General features: G+C 55.3%; 13 protein-coding genes across 13 annotated transcripts; 5 read left to right on the top strand and 8 right to left on the bottom strand.

Annotated features, from left to right (window-relative positions):
* Window positions 1–249: 249 nt before the first annotated feature.
* Window positions 250–697, top strand: PHYSODRAFT_494343 (hypothetical protein; the record flags this gene model as incomplete). The annotated part of the gene is made up of 2 exons (XM_009524556.1): window positions 250–315; window positions 407–697. The coding sequence occupies 2 exons, from the start codon at window positions 250–252 to the stop codon at window positions 695–697; spliced, it is 357 nt and encodes a 118-aa protein (XP_009522851.1).
* A 525-nt stretch (window positions 698–1222) lies between these two features.
* On the top strand, window positions 1223–1944 carry PHYSODRAFT_328281 (hypothetical protein; the record flags this gene model as incomplete). The annotated part of the gene is made up of 3 exons (XM_009524555.1): window positions 1223–1411; window positions 1524–1592; window positions 1654–1944. The coding sequence occupies 3 exons, from the start codon at window positions 1223–1225 to the stop codon at window positions 1942–1944; spliced, it is 549 nt and encodes a 182-aa protein (XP_009522850.1).
* Window positions 1945–2084: 140 nt separating this feature from the next.
* Window positions 2085–3200, top strand: PHYSODRAFT_328280 (hypothetical protein; the record flags this gene model as incomplete). Its single annotated transcript, XM_009524554.1, has 4 exons — window positions 2085–2303; window positions 2373–2511; window positions 2583–2766; window positions 2840–3200. 4 exons carry the CDS (start codon window positions 2085–2087, stop codon window positions 3198–3200), a joined length of 903 nt encoding a protein of 300 aa, XP_009522849.1.
* Window positions 3201–3332: 132 nt separating this feature from the next.
* On the bottom strand, window positions 3333–4537 carry PHYSODRAFT_558633 (hypothetical protein; the record flags this gene model as incomplete). The annotated part of the gene is made up of 1 exon (XM_009524553.1): window positions 3333–4537. The coding sequence occupies exon 1, from the start codon at window positions 4497–4499 to the stop codon at window positions 3333–3335; it is 1167 nt and encodes a 388-aa protein (XP_009522848.1). The 5' UTR covers window positions 4500–4537.
* A 964-nt stretch (window positions 4538–5501) lies between these two features.
* Window positions 5502–6248, bottom strand: PHYSODRAFT_328278 (hypothetical protein; the record flags this gene model as incomplete). The annotated part of the gene is made up of 2 exons (XM_009524552.1): window positions 5502–5861; window positions 5940–6248. 2 exons carry the CDS (start codon window positions 6246–6248, stop codon window positions 5502–5504), a joined length of 669 nt encoding a protein of 222 aa, XP_009522847.1.
* Window positions 6249–6517: 269 nt separating this feature from the next.
* PHYSODRAFT_495472 (hypothetical protein) lies at window positions 6518–7588 on the bottom strand (the record flags this gene model as incomplete). Its single annotated transcript, XM_009524551.1, has 1 exon — window positions 6518–7588. The coding sequence occupies one exon, from the start codon at window positions 7586–7588 to the stop codon at window positions 6518–6520; it is 1071 nt and encodes a 356-aa protein (XP_009522846.1).
* Window positions 7589–8161: 573 nt separating this feature from the next.
* On the bottom strand, window positions 8162–9343 carry PHYSODRAFT_328276 (hypothetical protein; the record flags this gene model as incomplete). Its single annotated transcript, XM_009524550.1, has 1 exon — window positions 8162–9343. One exon carries the CDS (start codon window positions 9341–9343, stop codon window positions 8162–8164), a length of 1182 nt encoding a protein of 393 aa, XP_009522845.1.
* A 1449-nt stretch (window positions 9344–10792) lies between these two features.
* PHYSODRAFT_493174 (hypothetical protein) lies at window positions 10793–11989 on the bottom strand (the record flags this gene model as incomplete). The annotated part of the gene is made up of 5 exons (XM_009524549.1): window positions 10793–11132; window positions 11212–11395; window positions 11468–11537; window positions 11616–11684; window positions 11759–11989. The coding sequence occupies 5 exons, from the start codon at window positions 11987–11989 to the stop codon at window positions 10793–10795; spliced, it is 894 nt and encodes a 297-aa protein (XP_009522844.1).
* A 151-nt stretch (window positions 11990–12140) lies between these two features.
* On the bottom strand, window positions 12141–13368 carry PHYSODRAFT_489947 (hypothetical protein; the record flags this gene model as incomplete). Its single annotated transcript, XM_009524548.1, has 7 exons — window positions 12141–12322; window positions 12415–12421; window positions 12510–12695; window positions 12780–12947; window positions 13027–13080; window positions 13150–13203; window positions 13279–13368. Coding segments are annotated over 7 exons (741 nt in total), but the record flags the coding sequence as incomplete, so codon positions are not given.
* Window positions 13369–13724: 356 nt separating this feature from the next.
* PHYSODRAFT_491812 (hypothetical protein) lies at window positions 13725–15031 on the bottom strand (the record flags this gene model as incomplete). Its single annotated transcript, XM_009524547.1, has 3 exons — window positions 13725–14486; window positions 14655–14795; window positions 14897–15031. 3 exons carry the CDS (start codon window positions 15029–15031, stop codon window positions 13725–13727), a joined length of 1038 nt encoding a protein of 345 aa, XP_009522842.1.
* Window positions 15032–16128: 1097 nt separating this feature from the next.
* PHYSODRAFT_496653 (hypothetical protein) lies at window positions 16129–17190 on the top strand (the record flags this gene model as incomplete). Its single annotated transcript, XM_009524546.1, has 1 exon — window positions 16129–17190. One exon carries the CDS (start codon window positions 16129–16131, stop codon window positions 17188–17190), a length of 1062 nt encoding a protein of 353 aa, XP_009522841.1.
* A 91-nt stretch (window positions 17191–17281) lies between these two features.
* PHYSODRAFT_350501 (hypothetical protein) lies at window positions 17282–18516 on the bottom strand (the record flags this gene model as incomplete). Its single annotated transcript, XM_009524545.1, has 3 exons — window positions 17282–17872; window positions 17956–18411; window positions 18505–18516. The coding sequence occupies 3 exons, from the start codon at window positions 18514–18516 to the stop codon at window positions 17282–17284; spliced, it is 1059 nt and encodes a 352-aa protein (XP_009522840.1).
* A 455-nt stretch (window positions 18517–18971) lies between these two features.
* On the top strand, window positions 18972–25588 carry PHYSODRAFT_456382 (hypothetical protein; the record flags this gene model as incomplete). Its single annotated transcript, XM_009524544.1, has 3 exons — window positions 18972–19280; window positions 21007–21222; window positions 24890–25588. Coding segments are annotated over 3 exons (1224 nt in total), but the record flags the coding sequence as incomplete, so codon positions are not given.
* Window positions 25589–26591: the final 1003 nt, after the last annotated feature.

Raw genomic sequence — 26591 nt, 5'->3', positions numbered from 1 at the left:
ACGACATCCTCAAGCAGCGAGAGCAGCAAGGTGAGGGAGGATAAGCTCGCCGTCGCAGTTGGCTTTACAGCCAAGGCTCAGTGCAGTAACTCTTCTGCTGTAGACACAGATGCGTTTGAGGTGGCCTTCGGCATTGCGCGGATTTACGACGACCAGCTGGAGGACGGAGCTACTGCGGTGACGTACTATGAAGAGGCTCTCACCATTCTCGAGGCGATCTCGACGGAAGCTACGGCCTGGGGCGCGTACATGCGCGTGACCACGCTTGGAGCCCTCGCAGTGTGCTACGAGAACCTGTACGATACGTTTGGGAATGTCTGCTGCATGGTTTGACGAAGGATCTACTGTACTCACCCTCGCACTTGTTGCCGTCGCTATTAGTGGACAGCCAGAGGAGGCTGAAAAGTATTTTGACGACGCGATCGGCGCGTACGAAGAGCACTGCGATAAAGCGCCAGACGGCCAGGAGGAGGAGGACGTATCGGAGGCAGATATCTCGATCTTGTCGGACCTCAATGCCACGGCGGCGATGATCCACTACCACTACGCAGGCAACTTGCTCGCCCAAGAGCGCTGGGAAGAGGCCAAGAACGTCACGAAGATCGCGCTGGTGCTGGCAGAAAACTCCAGCATGCCGGCCGAGGACCTGGAAGAGCTGCAGCATTGCATTCACGAGCTGTGGTTGGAAATGGATTAGATAGAGACCATCGTTCGCTCAAGATTGACTTCACACATTCATATTGGCAGAACTCGTTTCGCTTGGCTCCTTGGTGATATGTGCCGCCACCTCGCCTGGAGAACTGACATTCATTCTCTTGAGTTCTTGCTGGCGCTTGCGACTGCGCTCATCGTGCAGGGCATGACATTCTGCTGGTACAAGCGACGCATTAAGTCTAAGCTTAGCGTTCTGCTTTCAAGTAAGGAGTCATGATCCTATTGCACCTTGTAGTTCCAGGGCCCCCATTGCCACGACCTGATGAGGCAAACCGGCGTCCACGAGACTTCGCAACCATGCGCTGCATTGCGCTCGAGGCTGTAAGAGGGTGAGTGAGGCGCACAAGTTACCGCCAGTCGATCTCGGGTCATCATCGCGTGAGAGAAATAGGCAAATGCACCTTTTTCCAGGGACATCAATTGAAGCTCATCACCTCCGGATCGTCGAGAGTCTCGAGGAGGTCTCGACTCGAAACCTCCTCATTCCCCAATTCTGTCGATGCTGAGCATGCGTCGCGCACTCCTGAGTCTCCGCCCACAGGCGCGTCGCGGGCTTCTCCCCGCGGGCCGTCAACTGGCCCCAGCCGCCACTCCCTCTCGAGGCTTCGCGAGCGCTCATTCCAGTGCGCAGACGCCGTCCAAGTGGCCCAAGAGGCTGCTCATCGGCGTCGCAGCGCTGGCCGCGATCAACTACCTGGTGCGATATCCTACCCTGAACTCACCAGTGCCATGCGACAGCTTGCAGTACAGCAACGCACGGCTTAATTAATCCCTATCCATGCTGGCGTAATGTTGTCTGGTGTCTGCAGCGGCAGGAGGCGCCCGAGAGCAAGGAGCGGCGGCGGCTGCTGGCGCTGGGGAATGACGCCGTTAAGAGAGTGGGTTGCTATTATAGCGCTATTACCCGCTCTAGTGGCGCATTGCTGACACTGTTGCGAGTTCTCCAACAAAAGTGCCTCTTCCCGCTCGAGCGACCAAGTGATAGCGGCCCTTGACGGAAGCGTGAGCAACGTGTTCCTCCACTACGCGCAGCTGATGGCGTCGTTGGAGAAGGACAGCGAAGTTTCGTTCATGCGCCAGCGCCTGGTGGACCTCGTGCGTAGTTCCCCGTCCATGCGGAGTCGCGAGAGCAAGACACTGGACCAGTTCGACGACTTGATGGCTCTGCACGCCATCCGAGACGAGCGCCAACGCGAGCGCGGAGAAGGCCACCCCACGCCGTTCTATTAGGCAGGCTCCGCATTTACATGTACTCGTGCTTTGAATGAACAGGGCCCAACTGTGACTTTACCCGGTACAATCGACTTGCGACGCGAAAAAAACGTACTTGCTCCACCTCTCAAATCGCCAACAGGATGCTACGACGAGCTATGGCGGCGAAGCGGGGGCTTGCGCTTCCTCGTAGACTGTTTCAGAGAGCTCCGACGCCGGTGGCGCCCCGCGCAAGCTCAGCCGCGACGGCGACTCCGATCCGAGCGTTGTCCAATGCAGCCCGGGGCAGCAGATCCGACGGGTTCTACGTGAGCAAGAGAGCAGTGAAGACGACGCTGTTGGCCGGTGCAGCGATAACGGGCGCGTACCTGTATCTCGTACGGTAGATCGATGGCTGGGGAGCGATGGTAAGAAGACTGACGGTGATGTCTTGTGGTCTACTGAAGGACCGTGAGAATGCCGACCGGAAGGAGATCCGATTCCTGCTGGAGCGCAGCCAGCTGAGTCTGGAGAGGGGGGAGATCGAGCAGTCTATGAAGGAGCAGCAGAAGGCGTTCGAGCTCCTCAAGACGAAGTTCCCGGAAGGTGCGTTTCAAAAGCTCTCCATGTTGCAATCGATGAACTACATACTCATCGTGGTGGGCTTGGTTTGCCAGACAAGAGCAAGATTGCAATGGCCATAGCAATCGGAGCCGCGTTCGAGAAGACGGAGCACTTTGCCACCGCGGTGCCGTTCTACCGCGAGGCTCTTGAGTTTCTGTCGCTCGAGCCGCGCATCGTTTATCGGGAGGATCTGCGTATCATGGTGCTGGATCGCCTCGGACAATGCTTCAAGAATGCGTAAGTCATCCCTGTACTTACCTCTCGCTGATTAATAAGAAGTAATGGTTAACCGATTCTTGTGCTTGTGCAGTGGAGACATGGAGGCTGCTGAGAACCATTTCAAGCAAGCGATCGATGCTTACGACCAGTTGAAGGGGAAGTTGTCACTCTCTGCTGACGCGGCCAACGAACCGAGCGTCCTGTCCAAGCTCGACGAAGATGTTCTCAACGTGTTCCTCCACTACACAGTCCTTCTCACGACACTGCAGCGCCCGGACGATGCTGCGCGTGCTCGGCAGCGCCTGTCGTCGATCGCTCGCAGCTCCCCGCAGCTCCGCGGTCAGGTGGCCAAGATCCAACGCCAGGTGATCGACTACATCGCGCTGGAGGGAATTCGAGAGCAGCGGAAGCTCCAGCAATTGAAAGGAGACGAAGGAAGCGACTTCGTGTAAAGCCAAGCACGAAACCAACGCCGAAGCATTGAGATGAAACTACAAAATCAATGGAATTGAGGGGCACTTGGAACAAACAACTAACGTAGAGTATAATTCATCTGCGACTATTTCATCCCGACAAGGCCAATGCTAGCGCGATGCCAGCAAGTCGGAGCTGGACGACGAGTGGCTCGTAACAGAGCGAGCAATGCCGTTCTTACGCGTGTTCTCCTGGATCTGAGCGGCAGCGATGTCCACGGCGCTGGAGGTGGACGCGTCCGCAAGACACGCCGAGCAGAAGGTGATCTTCTTCTCCGACAGCGCCAAGTCGGCCGTCACCATGCTGATCTTCTTCTTGATCTTGCAGCTGCTGCACACGACGCGGAAGCAGCTCTTGCACGTCGACGCGCTCTTGCCGAGCTTCCAGCCCGTCGAAGTCTTGGAGCAAGTCACGCATGACGACCCCGGGTTCGGAGCGCCGTGCAGTCGCGCCTCCGCGTGGGCGTTCTCCATCTTCCACGTCAACTTACGCATCTGACCGCAGTGCACGTAGCGCAAAGGGGACAGGAACGCCTCCGTCATGACCGGCACGGCCAGCATGCGGATCACGTCACCGGCAGGGTCCATCAAGCCCGTCTTGCACACGTCCAGCACGTTCGGTCCGACCTGCCGGAAGAAGCCGCAGATGGACAGGTCGCCGCGAACGCGGTCTGACAGCTTGGGGATCTGCGGGAAGTCGATCGAGTGCAGGAAGTGGTAACCGGCACGCTCTCCGTTGGCCATGTGCACGAAGCCCGTGCACTCCAAGTAGACGTAGTCGCGGTTCTGAACGATGCCGGTCCTGCGTAGCGGGAGGTCCATCTCGAGCCATTTCACGACGACGGACGTGAACGGTTCCTCCTCCGTGGGGCTCACGATGGTTGACAGCACAGCGGCACCGTCAAAGTCGTGGACGTACGACGCCTTGATGCGCATTTCCTCGAGCGTCGGGTTCACCACGCCGTACATCATGTCGTCGAGCCTGCCCTCGACCCGACCCACCGACAGGATGGCCGGCAGCTTGGACGCGTGGGTGGAGTTGGTCATGGCGTCGTCGCCGACGTACTCGGGGCGCTCGGTGAACACTTTCATGCGTTCGCGCTCCTTGGCGAGCTTCCATCGCTGCGGGTCGACCTTGCGTCCCCCTTTGAAGAAGGGGTTGTCGCGCTCGAAGTTGGCCTCGATGATGGTGTGCCCCAACTTCAGGAGCTGGTTCTTCTCGACGTCGGTGAGGGCGAGCGCCGGGAACGGGTTGATCGTGAAGCGCTCTTTGCCCATGTTGTATTGTGGTCTACAGTGTTAGAAAGAGATCTCTGGCTCCGATTGTGTTGCGGTGTGCCTTTCGAAGGTGGAAAGCGAGAATGAGCCCGACATGACCGACTCAGCTCGAGGCACGCAACGCCGCAACTCACGCACGATTTGACCCCTCCATGCTCAGAAACATGATGTCGAGGTGACCTCAGACGCCGTGACTGGCAACCACCAGGTGGCTATCCCTCGACGTCTCGACGACCTGCCGCAAGTGATCGTATTTCTGCTGCGCGAAAGCATTTTACGTTGAGCTGAGCCAGCAGATCATCCCGCTGCCTTGCGGCTGAAGCCACTATCTATGGGTGCCCCCAGCTCAAGCGTTGAGTTTACCTTGAAAACTGAAGCAAGCACTTGTAGTACAGTGCTCCTCACCAACCACTTCGACGACAGATCTAGCTTAAAGAGCGCTTGTCAACCAGCGCTTGTGTAGTGTGAAATACGTCGGAAGCGGTGAAACGCAACATGATCAAGCTCCGACAAAACAACGACCGATACGCCAGGCTGGCCAAAACCGGAGCGCTGCAAGTCAATGCTTGGAGCTGCTGCAGTCAGCACTGCAACCACCGGCGCAGCGAGTTGCAGCTCAGAGACGGGATCGCCGTGGCCGTGGATAGACAGACACCCCTCGCTTCACAGGCATGCGTCGCACTCGATGGCGAGTCTGGCTACGGCAGTTGATGAGTGCCACCTGGAGCTCCGATCGATCGCTTTGTCGAAAAGAACCCTAAAAATGCTAGCGAAACTGTAGAGGGTTAAACCAAGTTTGGCTTGACAATGTTTCACCAATGCGCGACAAGGGGCCACAGCTTAGTTAAATGTGTGTGTGCCAATTGTGAGTCATCACTTCCAGCAGAGAAGTCACCATGTGCATCGAGTAAACTGCTCGACGAATGCAACGCAATGCAAGTAATGTGCCATGGTGTATTGAACCGTCAACACACTGATTCAGCTAGAGTGTTCGAGCTGCTCCTACTGCGAACACTTCCGCGTCGTGATGGAGTAGTGGAATCCTGCCTGCACCGTGCTGTCCACAGAGTCGATCGCCATCTGCGTATCCTCCTTCGTGCGAGCATTCTTTACCGCCGTGATCGCGCTATTAACCCGAAAGTTCGTCGAGGCTCCGCATGGCGTCCAGACCACTGCGCTCACTCCGATCTCGTGCGAAATGAACAGGTCTTTGTCCGTTCCTGGTGAGTACTTCTGGGAGGCCACGGGGCCTCGCTGTCCGGCGAAGTAGTATTCGGCATCGAACTGTCCGTACGAGCCGCTTTGGTTCGGAACGAACGCGTTGCCGCGATAGTCCACGCGGAAGATGCCGATGGAGACGCCCTGACAAACATACCACAGCAAAAAATAAACCGTAAGTCGATGGACAAGCCACGCAGCGATAGAGCCACCGACACTTACGCTCTGGACGTCGACGGGTACTGCCAGGTTGCACGATTTGCGGTCGCGCGTCACGTCGGCACCGGATGTGCGCGCTGAAAACTGCGAGAAGAGCACCGAGACAGTCTGGCCGTCGGTGGACGGCACGACAGTGACCGTGTCGGCAGGGCACCCGGACCCGAAGAAAGTTGGCGTACCAAACTTGAACGAAGGCTCGGTTGCGGTGGGTACTTCAATCAGAGACTCGGACGCTGAAGCGTTGCTCGACACCGTTGATTCGACAGATGCAACAACGAAGGACAACGTGGCGAACAGCACGAAGACGCTCATTAATACTGGATTGGGGCCTTTTGAAGTCAAGTTGGGAGCACAATGCCAATTGCAGAATAAGCTTTATACTGAGCTTCCTTGCTCTGCGTCATTCATTGCCAATGACAGCATATCTTGCCACCGGTCTGGTTGACCATCGCTGTAGGGAATCCAGTGCGGAACATCGGGTGTTCTGGTGTTATCAGATCCACTTGGATTTTGCAATTCAAACGAGCTGGTACAGGGGAGCGAGCAGCGAGTTGTTGGACGATGGAGAGATACCTTTGTCTTCAGGACTTCGACATCTGAGGCCGTTGGCCATTGCTTTCCGTCGCAATAAAGAAATCGTCGGGGGTCGCACTTTCGAAACTGAGCCGCTCGTTCGTGACCGGGTGCGTGAAGGAGAGCTTAGCGGCGTGCAAGCAAAGACGCGATGCACGGTGGTAAACTAACTCCGGAGAGTACAGCGAGTCACCCAGGATAGGATGTCCGAGGTGCTGCATGTGCAGACGAAGCTGGTGGGTCTTGCCCGTCACCGGCTTGAGCTCCACCATCGTGAAGTTTCGATCGTCTACTGATTCAGTGCTTTCAGCACTATGAGATCGCACTGAGTACTCGGTGACAGACCAAAGCGAGCTGTTCGCAATCTCACGGTCTGGAACAACGCGCTGAATCAATGGCTCAGTCGGGTGCTTTTCCATGGGAACTCGAATGCGTCTTACCGGCTCAGATTGCTCCTTCACCAACCCGTGCACACGCGCCATGTACGTCTTCTCTACCGTGCGATCTCGGAACTGTTTGTTCAAACTTTGAGCTGCCGACTTGGTCAATGCGACGACCAACAGCCCCGATGTCTCCTGATCCAGGCGATGCACCATCCGCGCGTCTGGAAACACACTCGCAACGCAGCGGTGCACGGACACGGGCGCATCGGTGTCCGTGCCGTCCACGCTCAGCATGTTGGCAGGCTTCTCCACCACCAGCACCGCGTCGTCTCGAAACAGGATCTTAAGCGGCACTTGAGCTGTCAGGGCCGTGTCCACTGCGTCGACGCTGCTGCACTCGGCGAACTCTCGAATCTGAACCAGGATCCGATCACGCAGCACCCCCGCAGCGACATCCTCTTCTTCAGGCAGCCCCACGCGTACTATATGGCGATACGGTCGCCGACTCAGCTCCGACCAAAGAGCATCGATGCACAGCTCCGCCAGCTTCTGAGCATTGTCGACGGTCGAAATCTTGGAATTCTCAGACTCCGAATCGGCGTGCACGGTAACGACCCCCGCCGCCCTACAGCTGAAGAACAGTCGGACAGCCAGGTCCGAGCTGTAAACGCTGCCAGGGGGGTGCAGTTTGGGCATCCGCTTGAGGCGGTCGAGCCCCAACGTGCGGATGCGGTCGGACAGGTGCGCCTCCGAGCTTTCGGGCACATCGGCGGGCAACTTAAGCGCCCTTAGAGTTGCTGCAACTAGGCGGTGGATCTCTGTGTGCGCTTCGGACGGCATGGTGTCGCTGGCGACGGCGTCGCGCTTCCGCTTGGTGCCCATGGTCTCGCCTGCTGTTCAAGTCGAATATTGAGCCCTTCCTGACCAATGGAATTGGATTGTGAGCCCGAGAGCAGAGACAGTTAGCGAGAAGTCTTGCTCGCCAACTGTATGATGATGCTGTGCGTTTGATTACGGCGACGCGGAAAGGGGTCAAGGCCCTATTTGCAATCTTCTTTGAAAATCGAGCGCCACACCAACTGCGAACGGGTTCTGCAAGGCGTCACAACTGTATGTCACTGTGATGTAAGGCTCGGACGAGCCGTGAGGCATGTGGGTCACTGACATAGTGTGGATGCGATGGAAAGCGTCAACGCTATCATGATACAGCCACTAACTCGTAATTTATTATTCACAACTGTCCTGCTTGCTATCTCACCGGCACTCCTACTACATCGACATCTGGGACATCATCGTCAAGTCCGAGCTCGACGACGAGTGACCCGTGACCGAGCGGATGAGGCTACTCTTGCGGCCGTTCTCCATGATCTGGTACGACGCGATCTCCGCGGCGCTGGAAATCGATGCGTCCGCTAGACACGCTGTGCAGAAGTTGATCTTGCGTTCTGAGAGCGTCAAGTCCGCAGTCACCAGACTGATTTTCTTCTTGATCTTACAGCCGCTGCACAGCACGCGAAAACAGCACTTGCAGGTGCTGGCGCTCTTGCCCAGTGTCCAGCCAGTGGACGGCTTGCTGCACGTGACACAGGCGGAGCCCGGGTTCGGAGCACCATGCAACCTTGCCTCAGCATGAGCCTTCTCCATCTTCCACGTCAATTTGCGCATCTGGCCGCAGTGCACGTAGCGCAGCGGAGATAGGAACGCCTCCGTCATGACCGGCACCGCGAGCATGCGGATCATGTCACCGGCGGGGTCCATCAAGCCCGTCTTGCACACATCGATGACATTCGGTCCGACTTGGCGGAAGAAGCCGCAGATAGACAAATCTCCACGCACGCGGTCTGACAGCTTGGGGATCTGCGGGAAGTCGATCGAGTGCAGGAAGTGGTAACCCGCGCGGTCACCGTTGGGCATGTGCACGAAGCCCGTGCATTCCAGGTAGACGTAGTCGCGGTTCTGAACGACGCCTGTCCTGCGGAGAGGGATATCCATCTCCATCCACTTGACGACGACAGAGTTGAAGGGCTCGTCAACAGTCGGTTCCACGATTGTCGAAAGCACAGCGGCGCCGTCAAAGTCGTGAACGTACGATGCCTTGATGCGCATTTCTTCCAGTGTCGGATTCACCACACCGTACATCATGTCGTCGAGCTTGCCCTCGACCCGACCCACAGACAGAATGGCCGGCAGCTTGGACGACGAGTGCATGGTGTTGCTCATGGCGTCGGCGCCCGTGTACTCGGGGCGCTCGGTGTGCACGAGCATGTGCTCGCGCTCCTTGGCGAGCTTCCAGCGGCGGTGGTCGACCTTGCGGCCGGTCTTGAAGAAGACGTCGTCGCGCTCGAAGTTGGCCTCGATGATGGTTCGCCCCAGCTCCAGGAGCTGGTTCTTCTCGGCGTCCGAGAGCTCGAGCGGCGGGAACGGGTTAATGGTGAAGCGCTCTTTGCCCATGTTGTATTGTGGTCTACAGTATAATACCAGCCTCTCGTGTTGCTTCCGAGCCAAAACGCGCGGCTTGTGTGGCTGCGCTGCGACCTGCTGGCACGGGGCGAAGAAGGAAAGTGAGCGCGCGGGTCGCCGACCGATGCCGCCGACTGCAACGCAATGCTACAGAGACCGAGGCGCCGTGCAGAGCGTCCGCAGAAGTGCAGCGTGGCCAGGACCATGCGCACGATTTGCGCCGGGGCGAGCAAGAGACGCCGCTGCATGACAAGTGCCCCGTCCGAACGGGTGGCGACCGAGCTCAGCCAGCCTGCAACGCGAGTCTTTACGGCTAGCCGAGCAAGCGTCTCCGATATGCTTGCCCGCAGGCTGCAGCTTTGTTGTCTCTACAGTGTAGAGTCTGCAGTGCATGGATCGAATGTGGACAGCAGAGACCGGGGGTGTCGACGGTTTCGAGGTCTCGACAATGCCTCGACACCTGGGATTCGAACTTTAATTCCGGGTCTATAGCATTCGGAATCCGATATCCTGTGGTATCGCTTTGGGATATTTGTCAATTCCCAAGTCATTAGGCAGCTAATAACCTGTAACAGTTGATCTATTTGATTTAAATGAAACGCAACGGGTGGCTTAATTCATGACCATAGCCGAAGCAGCTTTGGTTGAAGTGCGTTGGGATAGTCGATGGAGAGCCTCATGGCTGCACTCAGGGCAAAGACCGCGATCCTGCCCGACCCGGGCATGGCTACAACCGCTCTCAGGGAATATCCTCGATCTCCGAGCTCCGTAGTCGTGGTGAGCTAACTTTTGTGCGGTGCTGCCGAGTGCCCTGGCCGTCGAACATGTGTGCGAGTTACTGTACTTTTGATGTGAGCTTGCGCGTCGGGTGATTCCGCCACGACCGACGCTCGGTTTGACATCGCTCTGGGAAACAGGAAGTATGCGGACTCTGCTTAGCAAACGCCATCGGTCACGGCCACTGCCGCCTGAAGGTCACCGCATCACTGGAGGTCTCGCAGGCTTCCTTTTCTATCGGACGGCCGAAGCGGTTGGCCTCGACGTCGCGAGCGTGATGGTTTGCTGGCTGCGTGCGTGGTGCACTCAAGACCGGGCGCATCTATCCCCGTATCATATCGCGTACCGGTAGTCGACACTGTCGACTCGACAGGAGCTGGTCAGCGACACCGGTGCAGAAAACCCCTGGAGGACCACAACAAGAGAGAGAGCAAGCAAACAACCGGCGCGTCCTGTTCCCATAACTTCAGACTTGCCTTGTTGCGCGTTGCATTGTGTCGCCGAGCTCAACCATTCGACTGCTCCCACTACAAGGTATCCGCTGAGTTATACGAGACTTACGATTGCAAGGGCCTTGACTTAACCGGTAAGGTCTTGCAGTCGTTGCCCTCTGGAGAAGTCTCACGGCGTGCACCGACTCACAGTACACAGAGTGCAGTGTCGTCAGTTTTGCTCCTGGTCCGCCTTCGCTTTTTCTGCCGCCTTGGCTGCTTTGGCACGGCCGATCGCGCCTTCGATCAGTTCAAGATACTCGTCGGACAGCGCGGACACGCGCGCGAGCGTCCTGGCGCGCCGCAGCACAGTGCCAGCCTCGCGCCACCGCTCGTTCGCCATGAGCAGCTGCGAGTAGTTGAACAGCACGGCCGGGATCTCCCGGTCCAGCGCCGCGAGGTCTGCGGCCTCAGCCTTGTTGGACGCCTTCGACAGCTCTCGCCGGCCGCGGTTCTGGTCGTAAGCATTGATGGCCTGCTTGAAATACCTCTCCGCTGTCTGGACGTGGCCCCTGCAAGCCCCACGAACGAAGACGCTGTTATTACTTCGATGCTTGGCAATTCGGACGCTGCCCGTAATGCAGAGCGTACCTGTCCTCGTAGGACTGTGCAATGCGGTCGAGCGTGACCACGCGGTTGCGCTCCCTCCGGGCGGGCTTCAGCTCGCGCGCGTTGTGCTCCAGCGCGTCGAGGTAGTAGTTGGTGGCGGGCGTCCCCTTGCCCAGTGTCTCGTACTGCGCGGCGATGGAAAACGCGAGCTCGAACAAGTGGCGGTCTACGGGCAGCAAACCAACCACCACGCGTTAAGTACTGAGCAGGTTGACAACTCCTGGACGGATGGACGCACCGTGCGGGTTGGTGCTCTTGATGACGTCGTAGGCGTGCAGACAATGCTTGAGCGCCTGCTTCGGATCGCCCTGCATGTTGCAACGCATCAACCAAACCATGAGTGACAATTGCATCCTCGAATTACTGCGCTGACGGTAGCTGATTACCTCCTGCGCGCTCTGCTCCGCTTGCTTAACCAGCCGCTCGACTTGCTTCACCGGTGCACCCTCGCGGTTCTTCATGCCCAAATAAACACGGAATTGTGTCAGTCTGCAGTCGCTCTCCCTCCCCTCCAAGCTGTTCATCGTACCTGGTAGAAGTGGACGCCTGTGGCTCCGGCCGCCACTATGAACGCCAGCAGCACGGCCTCCTTCTTGAGCCAGCGCCTGAAGTCCGCCTTAAGCACTTCGTCCGGGTTGCTCGCTGCATTGGCAAAGCCTCGAGAGGCGAAAACGCCACTAGAAGACCCGGGAACTCGCAGGACAGCAGAGCTGGAGGTGCCGATGCGGCGCAGCAACGGTCGCGACAAACGTGAGGCCATGGTGGCGCCGATGGGAAGATGGAGGTTTTGGCCAATAGGGACTCGATGCGTGCGCAGGGGGAAGCTACTCGGGCAGGGTGCTACGGATACCTGTGTGTGCTATACAGTGCGCACTAACTGCTTTGGCGCCATGTTGGAGTTATCGACGTAGTTATTGAGCTTGTTGGTGCTGAGCGGGACCTCGGAGCTTCGTGTACCACCTGGGGGCGCTCGAGATACTCGACGACGCGCTTGAAGCTTCGGACGCCGATCGCCCAGCGTCCAAGTCGTCCTTCTGTCCTAGTGGAGTCGGTGGCTGAGTCATCTTGGACACGATCGATGGCGGTGGAGATACTTTGGCAAACGACGAGATCGTCGGAGCAGACGCAATGGGGTCAACAGAGGAGGCCTCTGCATCGTCCTTCGTTGTTCGGGCTTTCGTGAACTCGTTCGCTTGAGCCATTGGGGCCTGGTAGCTCCTTGGTGGGGGCTGCTGCTTCTGGAGGCTCGTGGCGTGGATTCGGTCTCGCAGCAGCTTCACGGTGGCTTTCAGTGCGTCGAGGTCCCCGCGTCGCGACAAAAGTTGCTGGAGTTGGCTCTGCAGCGACGAGTTGGCTTCCTGGAGTTGTCGGTACTCAGCCCTCAGCTGCTGCAGTTGGGCTTGGGAGTCCTGGTGCCTCCGCGTTGCACCCTGCAGCTCCTGTTCTCGCCGTGTGAGCTTGTCGATCTGTGGGTAACAACGCAATGGGGGCATCGTGAGAGTGAACATATCGAACGGAACACAGTGCTAAGACTCCGAGTTCAAGCTCACCAAATATGACTGTGGCTGGTGGAAGGTTGCGAGCTTGGTCTTGAGTTCGACGACGTCTTGCTGTAACTTTCCGCGCTCGTTGGACACCTCGGTGAGCGTCTGCTCGAGCGCGATCGCCTCTCGCTGCGACTTTACAACTCGCTGGGCGAGCAGCACACTCTGCTGAAACTGAATGGGCACAGGACCAGAGGTAACGTGTAAGTTATTGACAGTCGTGCTAAACCGGCCGCATCAGCTCGTGCCTTACCCGTCTCTTGGTTGTTGTGGGGATCGCTCCAAACGTGGTCATCACTTCTTGCAGCTTCGAGTCGGCTGCTGCTCCACCGTCTGCAGGGTCTGCCCCACCGGCAGCGATCTCCCCCGTTTGTACAACAGCCCCGTCCAAGTCAACTTCGAGCAACTCGTACTCCTTCAGCTTGTTCCTCTGTATCAGCGCAGCTCCATGGTAAGCGAACGGGTTATGTGATGCTGTCTGTCTGGTAGACATTACAAACTTTACCTCTACTTCCAAGGCAGCTTCTAGCTGGGTGATGCATGTCGTCGACGTCGTTTCTAACCTCGCGAATTCCTCCTTGTGGGCCTCAACCTGTAGACGAGTGAGTTAGGTCTAACGCACCGACTTGGACAAAGCAACCATTCAGGCTCTTACCTTCTGAGTGAGCATGTCGAGTTCCAGCTTCGCATTTCGAGCGCTCGTGGCCTTCTCCTCCAGCGTCAGCTTGAGTTGGCTTATCTACAGTTAACAAACAAACGTCCTAAGCGCTAGGACAAACGCATCGAAAGCGAAGCATCCAACGTGGTTTACCTCGAAATGCCTCATCTTAAGCTCGTTGCGCGCAGTAGCAAGGGCTGTTGTATGTGCACTCTCCATCCTAGTCGATTCGAGGACCTGACCACCGCACGATAGTGAAGTTAGCACTAACTTACCAAACAGTTCTAAGATGCCTAAAACGCACTTACCTTATCGTCAAGCGCAGACTGAACGCTGTCCAGTCTTGCTTGTAGCACTTCCACGTGTTTCAGGGCATCGTCACGCGCTTCTTTCAGCAAACGATTCTCTCGCTCATACACGACTTGCCCGTCGTTGCGGATCCGCTCGATCTCGCGCATGGACAGCTCCATGAACTTTGTCATTTCGTCGTCGAGCTTCTTCTCGAAGTGCAGTCGCGTCTCGTTCTGTAGCTGCACATTCTGGCTGAGGTTGCCGTCGTGCTTTACCTGCAGCGAGCTCAATTTTGCCTGCATCTCGTGTTGTGACGTCTGGAACTTTGCGACTTGCTCCTCGAGCTGCGTCTTGGCATTCTGTAGAAACGCCTTGTCCGCTGTCAGCAGTCCAATCTTCTGATGAAGATCACTGCTGCTGGCCGAGATCTCTTCAAACCGGGACTTGAGGTCGTCGCGTTCGCGTTGCAGAACCTGCAAGTCTCGCTTTAGTCGCTCCGATTCCCTCTGCAACCCTCGTTGGTCACTGAAAATTTCCTCATTGCGTCGCTGCTCCTCCTTCATCGCATCAACTTGGCTGACAAGAGTCTTGATTTGGTTCTCGAGCTCCTGTCGGGTTGCTTCGGATAGTTCGAGCTCGTGCTGTAGTCGTCTCTCTTTAGCCTCGGCGATCCGCTGCACCTGCGCGACTTCGTTCGCTGCACCGGCGGCTGCAGCTTTGTCCGCGCTGCTGCTTCTTCGCAGGTTTTCCATCTCCTGTCGATACTGCTCCAGTTCGGTCTCCAGCCTTCGCACTTTCGAGTGGATGGACAACTGGAGATACTCGCGAATGGACAGATCTTCCTCATTTTGTCGAGATAGCTATTAGTACACCATACACAGCAGTTAGCTCGAGGACAGCGACACTAGCCACGAAACGTGATGCTGGCAAACCTGCTCCGCCAAGGCGTCGGATATCTGGAGCGTGGCAAAGTGTGTTTTCTCCATCTTAAGCCGCGCTTGTGCGTCCTGCAAATCTGCTCGAACTTGCGCGAGCTCCTTGTCAAACCGACTCCGCTCATCAGCAAGTTTGTTCTACACCATTCATGATCAATTTCTCTCTCGCTCACACCAGTGTGCCAAAAGTCTCGAGCTGTCACCGTGAAGCAATGATCTGAGCTAGCTCTTAAGCCTACCTGCAATTCAGCAGTCTTCTCCTGCCAGCTCGTGCGTTCCTCTTGCAGCGTCTTCTCCAACTCCCTTTGCGCCTGCACACTCAATGCCAGCTGCGCTCGAATCTTGCCGACCTGAATCTCGTAGAACTTCTTCATCACCGCCTCGCTGCCATCAGATGTGGACGACGCAGTGCTCGTCCCCCTGGCAGACGTTCCCTGTGGCATTTGATGCAACCTGTTCGCCCTCCCTGTCGGCAATCGGCCTGGCGACATCCTAGTCAAGTGATCGTCGAATTGCGAGATGCTCTGCCCCGTCGGGATCTGGTCATAGTGGCCGAACGAGTGAGGTAGCGACAGGTCGCTGGACAAACCCTCGCTGGCTGAATCCGACGGTAGCGTGAGGGAGAGCTCTCCTGCATCCTCTTCTTCATCCTCCTCCTCTTCTTCGTTTTCTTCACCATCGTGCGACCTCTGTAGCTCGATCTCCTCTTGCACCTGGTGCTCGTCGTCTGCAGCCTCATGTTGCGCTGGCGGTTGACGCTCTGGGGTCGGCCCGCCGCCGTTATTGTTGACACCAGCACCCTCTGCTGCATCTTCAGTCCCCAACACGTGCCTCGAGACGCCCAACTGAGCCGCGAGGCGTCGGAATCGCCGGTCTTCGTCAGCAGCTGAAGCTGCTCGACGTGCCATGCTGGACTATTGCATTGCGTCCCTTCAAGATCGGGTTATGCTGGATGATGGGTTTCTGGTGGACGGCACGCCAAATATGACGAGATGTCTAGATGGAAATAGATGCGACGAAAGGACGTGATGGACTTGTGTCAATGCACTTGCCCTATTGTGGCGAGTGTATTTCCGACTCAAATCAACCGACAGCGCAGAGCGCACGCAGCTTCATCCACCCCAGCGAAAGCCAAGTGCTCCCTCCACCCTCCAGCTCGCCAGGATGAACCGCTACAACACGCCGCGGGTACGCTGCTGTCCTCGATCCATCCTAGCAATAGCCTTGTCTGACTAGTTTTCGTGTTCAGGCAGCTGGAACGGAGCCGGAGCCCCAGCGAGACACGACGGCGCACTGCCTGACGTTCCAGCAGCGCCCAGGCACACCCGAGGAGGTTCGGCGCTTCCGCAAGTCGTACTTCTCCGAGCCAGGCTCCCGCATCGCGCACCCGGGACTGATCAATGACCTCAAGAAGATTGACCCCATGACCAAGTACGGCGTGGTCACCACTGGCAGCGAGCACGTGCCGGAGATGCTCGTGAGTGGTCCTACGACAGAGTACCAGCGGATCAACCTCGCCAAGCTGGAGGCCAACTACGCCAGTCACAAGCGAGAGCCTCTGGGTAAAACTTTCTCGCGAGGCCACAAACTCCCGGCACACATGCAGAGACCCGAGTTCGCGTTCGGCATGAGCGGGACCTTTTGCGAGTCGGCCAAGGAGCTGCTGTATCCGTCGACGTCAGCTCGTCTGCTAAACAGTCGGGAGGACGAAGCGCTCTACAGGCGATCGCACGGATCTGTCGCCCCCGGAGAGCAAAAGAACCGCAACTATCGGTGGGAATCAGCAAACATCAACCCGGCGAAGCATCGATTTGGCGTGAAACCTGCTGGAAGTACCGGTCGTGAAGGAGGCGAGGTGGCTGTCATCTTAAACCCGGAGATGAACGAGAGCGTCATCCCACCTGCCGTCGCACCTCAGCACCTTGAAGATCGGAGAACGCTCTACGATCACCTCGGCAAGCCTCGACACTTAGGTGCAGCCGATACTGACAACGTGCCCAGCAATCACGTCTTCGGTATTACGACGCAGGATAGCGACTCCGCTTGGCAGTGCATCCAAGGCGAGTACTCGCCTGAAGAGCAGCAACCTGATCCGGACCTTGGCCGTGCAGTAAATCACGGGTGGCGGAACGCTACTGCAGACGCTCGACTGTTTGGCGTGCCGACCATCCGCAGCGATATTCCAGCACCAGCACGAAGGTCGATCGCAGACGGACAGAACTATGGAGACGATGTCAACGCGCAGGCACTGCTGTATCCGGAGGAGTTTGCTTCAAGTGGAGTAACAAACGCCGAGTTCGCAGAGCCCAGAGACCAAAAGTACCTGAAGGGGTTGTTCCAGCAGATCGGCCACGGCGTGTCCGACGAAGACTTCGAGCTGATCTGGAAGCAGGCAACGCAGAGCGTGAGGTACACACCAGTAGGACAAGCTAGTATCGCCGACTACCGCGACGCACTCAACGACTTCCTTGGAGCTCAGGAAAGAGGTCCTGCAGCGCTGCAGCAGTGGCAGAGTCGCGTACAGGCCCTGTAGAGGAGAGCACACCCGTAGTCCCGATCCTATCAAAAAATACTCGCATCCATTATTCGTTTCAACTTCACCACCAGCCTTTGGCTCCCCTTTATTAACTTGTTCGCAAGTCCATCGGGGGTGGCGCCGCGGCAGGGCCGAGGTCTCCGCAGATAGTATTCACACAGGCCCAGTTGCCTTCAAAGTCGCTCTTCCACATGCGCACTGTACCATCGTCACCCGAGGACGCCAGCATCGTGCCAGTGACGTTCCACTCGACGCGCCAGACCTCCGAGTCGTGGTGGTGCTTGCGCGCCACCTCCTCCACATCAGCCTGCAAGTGATCGTCTTCCTGGATCGTGAGTCTCCAAATGCGCACCGTGCGGTCCTTACTCGCCGTGGCCAGCAGATGCGACGAGCGCCCCATGTTGGGCGCCCAACACACGTCGTGGATCGCGTCCGTGTGGCCCACGAGCTCCGCCACGACCTGCCACCGGCGGTACGAGTTGTTGTAGCCCCAGACCTTGGCCACGTCGCTGTTGCCGCCCACGACGATCATTGGCACGTCGAAGCGCGACTTGTTCCACGACACACACGTGGCGCCGTCCTTGTCGGCCAGGAACTCCTCCTGCAGCGGCCAGTGCGACAGGTTCATCACGTCGATGGCCTCGTACATGCGCACGAATCCGTCCTCCGACGCCGTGGCCTGGCAACATCAAGCATCGAAACACCCACAAGTCAGTCACTCTAGGCTCTGCTGACCCCCACAAATCAATGGCCCGGACGTACGAGACGCAGGCCCAAGTGTCTGGGGGCGAACTTGACGTCGTGCACCGAGTCGCGGGCGTCCACGAGCTGCGCCTGGTTGCGCCAGCCCTCTTTAGTGCCCGGCCCGGTGGCTGCTGCCGCCCCATTGGCCGCCGCGCTGCTGGCCGCGTCCGCGGAGGCGCTGCTGCTGCTGCTGCTGCCGTTGAGGTACATGCCCTGGTCCTCCCAGACGGAGACCGTGCGGTCGAAGGAGCACGAGGCCAGGATCTGGCCGAACTCCGGGTGCGCCCACTCGACCTTCCAGACGCTGGCCTGGTGCGCGTTCCACTCGTACTCGAGGCGCCACTCCTGGCCGTGCTCCTCCCAGATCTTGATCTTGCGGTCCGAGCTGCACGTGGCCAACCGCTTGCCGTAGAAGTCGAAGCTCATGTCGTGGATGAAGTCCGAGTGCTGCGACGGGAACCGCCGGAAGATTTTCTACCGGCGGCGGACGGCGGGAAAAATGAGCACAGACAGAGAGGAGCAATGAGTGGGCTGGCTGAGCATATAGCGAGAGGGGGCAGTGCTCACCATGGCGTTCATCGTGGCGGCGGAGCTGCTCGAAGTGATGTGATGTGTGCTCTGTGTGCACTTAAATTTTGGGTAGGACCAAAATTTGATCTCGGACTTCAGCTTTCGTCTCCGGGGGAAGTCAACCGCAACAAGTTCAAACTCAAAGCAAACTCGATCGCCCCAAAGGAAGCTGGAGTGGAAGAGAAGCAAGTCAAAGGCCATCAACAGGACTCGACACAGGTCGATGACGAAGGGGGTCGCTTCCCACTCTCGATGGCATTCGAGGACGCGATCCTATCGGTCCGTCTGGACATGCAGGTTTTGGCGGGAGCAATCTTGAGGTTATTAGCATCGATATACTTTTGTGTATTCGTTGGCCTCCTGTTAGCTGGTGGAACGCCAACTCACAAAATGTTCAACCAAGCAAATGCTGTGACGAAGCTTTGGCACCTGAGAAGGGAAGTTATGCCCAATGCGGAGCTAACATCCAGTTTCGGGATATCGGTACCGTTGACGATATCTACGCGTGGCTGACAGATACGCTGATTCCGACTGTATTCGTCACGACCGATCAGAGCGGAGGTCTTTTCCCGGAAGGTCAACGCGGTCGAATTGGCCTCTTCAACCAAGTGCTGGGCGGTGTGCTTCTCAAAATGAAACCCCGATCCTTTACCGATTGTCCCGAATCCAAGTCGTACGTGGATGTCTACCCGAATTGCACGGATTTTGACGGGGGTGCACAAGTTTCGAGCACTTACCTTCCCATTGGCTTGACTAGCTCGGAAGCCTCTGAAGTAATCCTAAGAATCGATCAGAGTGTCGCTGTCCGTCCGAGAGTAGATCACGCTTATTCGCTAAGTACGATTCCCACTAAGTTCGATTTGCAGCTCCCAGTGATGGCGCAAACAACCTGAGCGTACCATCTAGCGGGACCGCAGGGCCTGCCCAATACTATTAACTAATAACACTGCGAGTAGTTCAGCGAGCCGATGAGGCGAGCGGAACGGGGGCGATAAGATCACCCCCGTTCGGATCACCGCGTTAAACCATAGCGATAGGTAGCTGGGCCTGCCCTACTACTTAGTATAATGGTAAGGTAGCTAGGTTGGTTCATATAAACACATTGTAAGCCATAGCAGCGCATAGTTAGTTGTAGCAGCACGCAGTCAGCGGCATGCACGTATAGTTAGCCATAGCAGCACGTAGTCAGCGATAAGAGCGCATAGTTAAGCGCTAGCAGCACGTAGTGAGCGGCATGCACGTATAGTTAGCGATAGCAGCACGCAGAAAGTGATAGGAGCACGTAGTAAGTGATAGCAGCAACGTTGTAAGTGGTAGCAGTGCGAGTACATGTAGCGCAAGGTGAGCTGAAGGTGGTTGAGTATTAACAAGGAACCGAGCTTATTTCACTATAGTAAAACTACAGGGGCAAATTAATTACAACTACCGCGTACTTGGTTCTCAACGTGATAAACATCCTTCGAAGTATCTGCTATTGCTAAAAGGGGTTCATGTGTGTGTGAATAAGGTGTATTTAGGTTACTTACACTACGCTGGTATTTATTCTTCCTACCGCGCCATGCTGAACCTGAACTCCCTTCCGTTCTCTGTATAGCATTGGAGATCGGGATACAGGCTAAAGGCTAAAAGTGGTTCATGCATCGATAGCTTATGTTATGTGTTGGTATGTAGTATAATGAGATCTGAATAGTAGACGCTGACATTCAATGAGCTGGAGTTCTATGATAGATAACCTTGGACGCGCTCTACCTGTATGCTAAACGCTGGAAACGGAACTTGCATAGTGCAACGTGTACTTCATAGATACGAAATGCAAAGTTGTTACTTTCAATGTCTTAGCGGCTGTGGTGCAGGTGGTGCGCTAATGTGCTTATGTACTCCGCTTAGACTAATACTTAAATAAAAATAAGTTTTGATGATTTTGCACATTATCGCAGCCAGAAGTTGAATACATTTATGGATCATATAAATGCCGAAACGATCCCGATATGTATATGTACACGATGTTTTAATAAGAAAAGGAGAGGCATTGCGAAGCGTGAATTGTTATTTAGGCTTATAGCCTTGATACAGAATGTAAAGGCTATACTCTTGGACCAACTAACAGAAACCATGGCAGAGTGATACACTTGGTAAAAGAACACCTATACAGACTTATGAGAGCACACTAAACACGAGCTGTTCTAATGGAGATACTTTGTAGTTTGGGTTGAATACCTGCGACGATGTTGGACATGGTTTACAACACAGTACCGTGCGATAGAAAATATATTATCTTGCAAGTGCATCTACTTATAGTAACACTGACGTGATGAAGCTGATACCAGCCACTTTTAACCATACTAAGAGTACTCCCAACATACAAACACCTTCTTACGTGCATACAATCCAAATTGATGACATTTGACTGGAAAACAGCCCACCAGAGCGAAGTGGAGGTGGGCGGCCCTCACTACTACGACTAACCTAAACTTACCGCCGCGTAGCGGCGGCGCTCAGCTAGTTGCAGATCTCACGACAAGCGGCACCTGGGTGAATTTTGACACACTGCAGTTGGGGGTTAAAGTTGTCACCTATAACGCCGAGGGTGATACGGGAAGTGGTGGTTTCACTGTAACCAAACTCGACGTGAGCTTTGCGGAGTCAGGCCCCGAAGCCCTTGAGCTTAAGGCGTCTATTACTTCAGTCCCAGACTTTCGAGGTACCCGCCGATGGGTTTTGCTATGTACCATGGGAACACTCGGTCTGGTGTTTGTTAGGGCTTGTGGATATTGGAGAGAATAGTAGGAACGGCATCCCCTGCAGAGCACGGTGAGAGCTTTTGCGATTATTTTCTTGATAGCTTCCCGTTTATCATCAAGTTTGGGGCGATTCCTGGATTTATCATACCATGGGTAAAGGTTACGACCACAGATTTCAGCTCTACCGTCGAAGCACTGGCAGATAGTACGGTGCAAAGTATACAAGAACGCATCGATGCTCTCGAGGCTGCAATTGCGGAGTTTGATGCAAGCGCTCGTTGGATGGAGGCACTTAGCATTCTTGGCGCGCTTGCCGTTGGGCAACTCGGGTTATACGTGATCCGCCAGTTGCGCTTTCACCCTCAACTGAACGTGTTTGCTCGTACAATCGGTAGCGCTCTCCATCAATTCGTCAGCTTTTTCGTCGTCTTCATGATTATTTTCCTAACATTTTCGTTCGCGGGAAATGTTCTTTTCGACCATCGAGTGCGGCAGTTTTCCACTGGATTGTACGCAATGCAGACCTACATCAACATGCTCTTCGGCGAGTTTGATTACAGATGCATCAGTGATATCCGTGGCTCGGGCTTCTTTTATTGGGGGTACATGCTGGTTCTAACCATCGTTCTCCTTAACATGATGCTGGCGATCGTGACGAGTACATACGAGGCCATGAGTAACGACGGCGTTAAAGGAGAAATCAGCGTCCTACTCACAACTCGGATCTCATGGATACCTCGTAACATGGTAACACCTCTCGGTCCAAAGCACCCGTCTCTAACGAGGCCAAGTGAAGACGACAAAAAGGGTTGTGCCGATTTCGACAGATACGAAATCGACCTACGCAAGCTTGAACACAATGATGTTGTGCTATACGGGAAAATCCGTCCGTTGCTCCTTTCGAGGATCGTTCCAGATAAATGGAAGTTATTGTGCGAGACGGCAAAGACGAAAAGTGGGGATCCCTCAGCTGTGTGCACAGTTCCACTGACGCCGGCGATACTGAGAGAGATGCTTCCGGCGGCTGAGATCAGTGATGCGGAGATGCGAGCAACATTTAAATTTCTCCACGAAGGACTCATTCTTTACAAAGCAGTCACAAGGCGCCACATACCGAAGCGAAGTTTGCAAGCAGAGACTAGCAGTGGAGAACGTGTCGACCCTCCTGCTCAGCAAGATGCCCCAAGCTCCAAGCCAGAACCCAACGCTGTGCCTACTGTGGAGACGCGGCAGGGTGAAAAGGTTGATGCTTCTACTGAGGCGCAGCAGGCAAAGGCCTACTCGAATGAGATTGCAGATGCCCACGTTAACTCGTCCGCAATGTGCAAACTCCAAGAAGAAACCGCTGCGCTGAGATTTCAAGTGGCGGGGCTCGAGCATAAGCTCGACATGTTGCTGGAAGCAGTACTGTCCCAGACAGCGACTGGGTAGCATGCTAGCCCTCGATGACTCGTCTGCATACTTCATTAGCAATACCTTTTCTGCATCTAGCACTTCAGGGATACAAAACTCAATAGTACCCATACTTCTTACATTCAATTGGGTTACTATCCGAGCGCCAGCACACTTGATAAATATCCGTGCCGAAGTCGGTGTAGTATCGCCAACGACTTTCTGCTCGCCACTTCAGTGATTATGTTTTCTCTCCAGAACGCAAAGGTGGGGACGATAATTCAGCCTGCACATGACCCAATTGTATGAACCACGAAGTGGAGGCAAAGATGTAAAATTACGTGAGATCGATTTAAGTGACAAAGACACCCGCTATGTAGATAAACCAAGCCATTGTTTTATAGCAATGCTCAACGCTGCTATTTTTTTCACCGCCTCCTTGGACACAGAGGAACTACCGCTCAATATGATTTTTTGAAAGAGCTGCACGAACCGATGTGGCATGGGTGCTTGCGGAAGAAGCAACGGTAGCAAACAGTTTACACCGGAAGACGACTTATGTATCATCACCGAGGTAACTGGGCTTCGAGCTGCAGTCCGCAGTAACTGACATATCGTCAACTTGCTCGCTTATCGTATGCATGGCATATCGGATAATTCTTTTTATTAAAAAAAATCTGCTTCTAAACGTCCACTTACTGCTAGTTTTCCAACCTCATGCAAGATAGCGTCGTGGCCACAGGATTGTGTAGCAACTGACTCCAAGAAGATGCGAGACCCCAGTTACTTCGCTCTCAATCTTTTGTCAATGCACAATCCCAGTATGATGTTATTCGTGGCAATCGAATTGTTTAGTCGCCCATGCAGAGAACCGTGCATGGGACTGAGACCAGCTAGGAGAATTGACAGGTGCAGTCCCAGACAGGAGACAGCTATAGTTAGTTTACCACGGTCTCATGATAGCCATACAAAGATAAACGATGTCGTCCGTCCGTTTTGAAATGGAAATGCGATAGGGCACCGCTAGGTGAGAGATCGATGGGTCTGTGGACGGATGCAGATCATTTATCAACTTTAGTTGAAAGTGTTCAAGCGTCCTACAAGCAGTACAGCACCAACCGACCTCCTTCTTCTGGTAGTAAGCTCGACGGCGTACCGGTGATAATGGAGGAACCACCAGCCGCGGAAACATGCAGCGTGGTGATTGCAGACGACGCGAGTGACCAACAGACTGATATCAATACTACCAATACCAACGCTGCCACTGTCATTGTCGAGGCGGCCGTCGGCAATCTTAATGCAGAGCTGCAGAAGGCAACGAGACGCCGGCGTTGGCTTGCCATCATGGACCAAAAGCCCAAGCGTGACTCGAACGGCGCGGTGAGTCTGAAGGACAAACCCGTCGAAGCGGACGACAGCAAGCTGGAGATGCTCGTGGAAGACGCCATCGCTGCGCTCGAGTTCGACTACTACGTGCTCGGGGTTGCGCTCTTTCGGTTGTTCACCACCGTCGGCTTCTGCGTCATCTTCGCCGTGCTACTTAACTCGGGAACTCCCAACGAGAAGATGTATATTCAATCGATGACAGTGGCCACGACTCTAGCGCCCGACAGTAGCATCATCTCCATACATGATACGACGGTCCAGTTCAACGAGATCAACAGCGTCGACGACGTCTACAACTGGCTCAGCGATACCTTCATCCCCACGGTGTTCGTGACGACCGACCACACCGGGGACGGGCTACCAGACTTCCACCGTGGACACTTGGATTTAGCCAACCGCGTGCTTGGAGGCGTTATCCTGGATATGACGCCGAGGGAGTTCAAGTCTTGCGACTCGGAATTCGTTCTACTGCAGCTGTACCCGATGTGCACGTACGTCGACAACTCCGGGAAGACGTCGACGTTTCTGGAGATAAACCTGGACGAGGAGGAGGCGAGAGGTGTAATTGACGCTTTGAGGGAGAACGGCACGTGGGTGAACTACCATTCCGAGCAACTTGCTATCACTGTTGTTACGTACAGCGGTGTTCACCGTCACGCGACTGAAGATAAATTTCCTCCGGACAGGACTCATCACTGTCGAGTCAAGTACAAGCGCCATACCCGACTACCGAGGTCGTACCTGGACAACGATTATCCCCGTAGTGATCGCCTACATTTTTTTTCGGGGCAGTTCTACGGTATTTGGAGAGCGCAAGACCTCCTCTGATTGCCGATTCCTCTAATGATGCTGAGACGGAGCAGGTCACACCCGATGATAGCGAGATGTCAAGCCGACGTATGAAGATGAACAAGACCCGCCAGGTTTTACGCCTTATCGGTGAATTCGTCCTCAAGTTTGGGGCGCTTCCTGCCTTTGCCACTCTCTGGACGGTGACGATTTCGTTGGATTTCGACAAAAAGCTGCTGAGACTTCCGGAGGTCTACGGCAAAACGCTCGACCAAAAGGAGAGCGACACGATCGCAGTCATCCAAGCCCTGGATCAGGTAGAAGCCTGGACGAACGCACTCAGCATCGTCGGAGCTATCGCAGTGCTGCAACTCGGACTCTACACCATCCGCCAGCTGAGTTTCCACCCGCAGCTCAACGTGTTCGCTCGCACGGTTGGCAATTCGCTGCGTCAATTCCGCGACTTCTTTCTCGTCTTCATCATCATCTTCATCACCTTCTCCTTCATGGGGAACCTCCTGTTCGGCGACCGCGTTAGCGAGTTCTCCACCGCCGCATTGTCGCGCGAGTCCTGCATGAACATGATCTTCGGGACATTCGAGTTCAGCACCATTTACAACATCCGCGGCTCCGGGTGGTTCTACTGGGGCTACATGATCATCGTGAGCCTTATTCTCCTCAACATGATGCTGGCCATAGTGATGGGGACCTACAAGGGCATGAGCAAGGACGGCTACCAGGGAGAGATCAACGTGATGCTCGCGTCCAGAATCTCCAAAATTCACCATTATCTGATTCAGTTTGTGCTGAAAAGGAAGAGGTTACCCCTCAAACACCCAGCTCGAACCAGACCGAGTGAAGACAACAAGCAGGCTGTGGACGACTTCGACGCGATGAAGATGGATATCTACAAACTCGAGCACAACGACGTGATCGCGTACGGCAAGTTCCGACCGCCACTGTTGCTGACCGTGCTCCAGACAAAGGTCCAGCAGAACTCGTCACTCACGCGCACTACCAAGCTCACTCCAGCGGTTCTGCGCCAGCTCTTCCCGAATGCCGAGATCACAGCGGAGGAGATGATCGAGACGTTCAAGTTCCTCAAAGAGGGGTTCGAGCTCAACGAAGCCGTGACGAAGCAAGGCCAGAAGAAAAAGGTCCTGTCGAAAGCGTCGCGGCTTGCAGAGCTCCAACAGAACCTCCACAGGCTGATGGAAGAGATGAATGCGACGCACAAAGAGATCCGAGCGCTAACCGCAGATAAAGTCCCAACCTAACTAGTGGCTTTTGGGTACCCGCTCCGCAATATACCTCTACTTCCCTACAGAAATGCAACTCGATGCCCGATAGTTTTAGGGGGAGCTCTGCGCGTGCTTGATCTGTTTTCGTCTTTCGTGTAGACCATTCACGTATTAGTCGCGGTTGCCGAGGAGTTTGTCAAGTTTCTCCTCGAGTCGTGCCATTCGTGCAGCCAAAGCCACCGTGGCGTCCGTTTCCTCCTCCTCTGCAGTGAAGCCTGATTTCAACTTGTTTATGAGTTTGTTGCTGACCTCCTGGCGCTTCTTGACGAACAAGCTTTCACCAGTTGTGATTCACAACTGGTGAAAATTCACAACTTGTGAATTCAACGACAGTGTAAATCGCTAACGGATGCGGGCTGCAAAGTGTACATGTAACTTACTACAAGATTTACTTATCAACCTGTGCTTTGAGAACTGCTACTCCGGCACGCGTCGTGGTGACTTCACGCGTATTGTCGCACTGTACTGAAGCCCT

The sequence above is a fragment of the Phytophthora sojae genome (genome assembly GCF_000149755.1).
Source record: "Phytophthora sojae unplaced genomic scaffold PHYSOscaffold_3, whole genome shotgun sequence".
Lineage (NCBI taxonomy): Eukaryota > Oomycota > Peronosporomycetes > Peronosporales > Peronosporaceae > Phytophthora > Phytophthora sojae.
The sequence above is the reverse complement of the archived record's forward strand: the minus strand, read 5'-3'. Positions and strand labels throughout refer to the sequence as shown.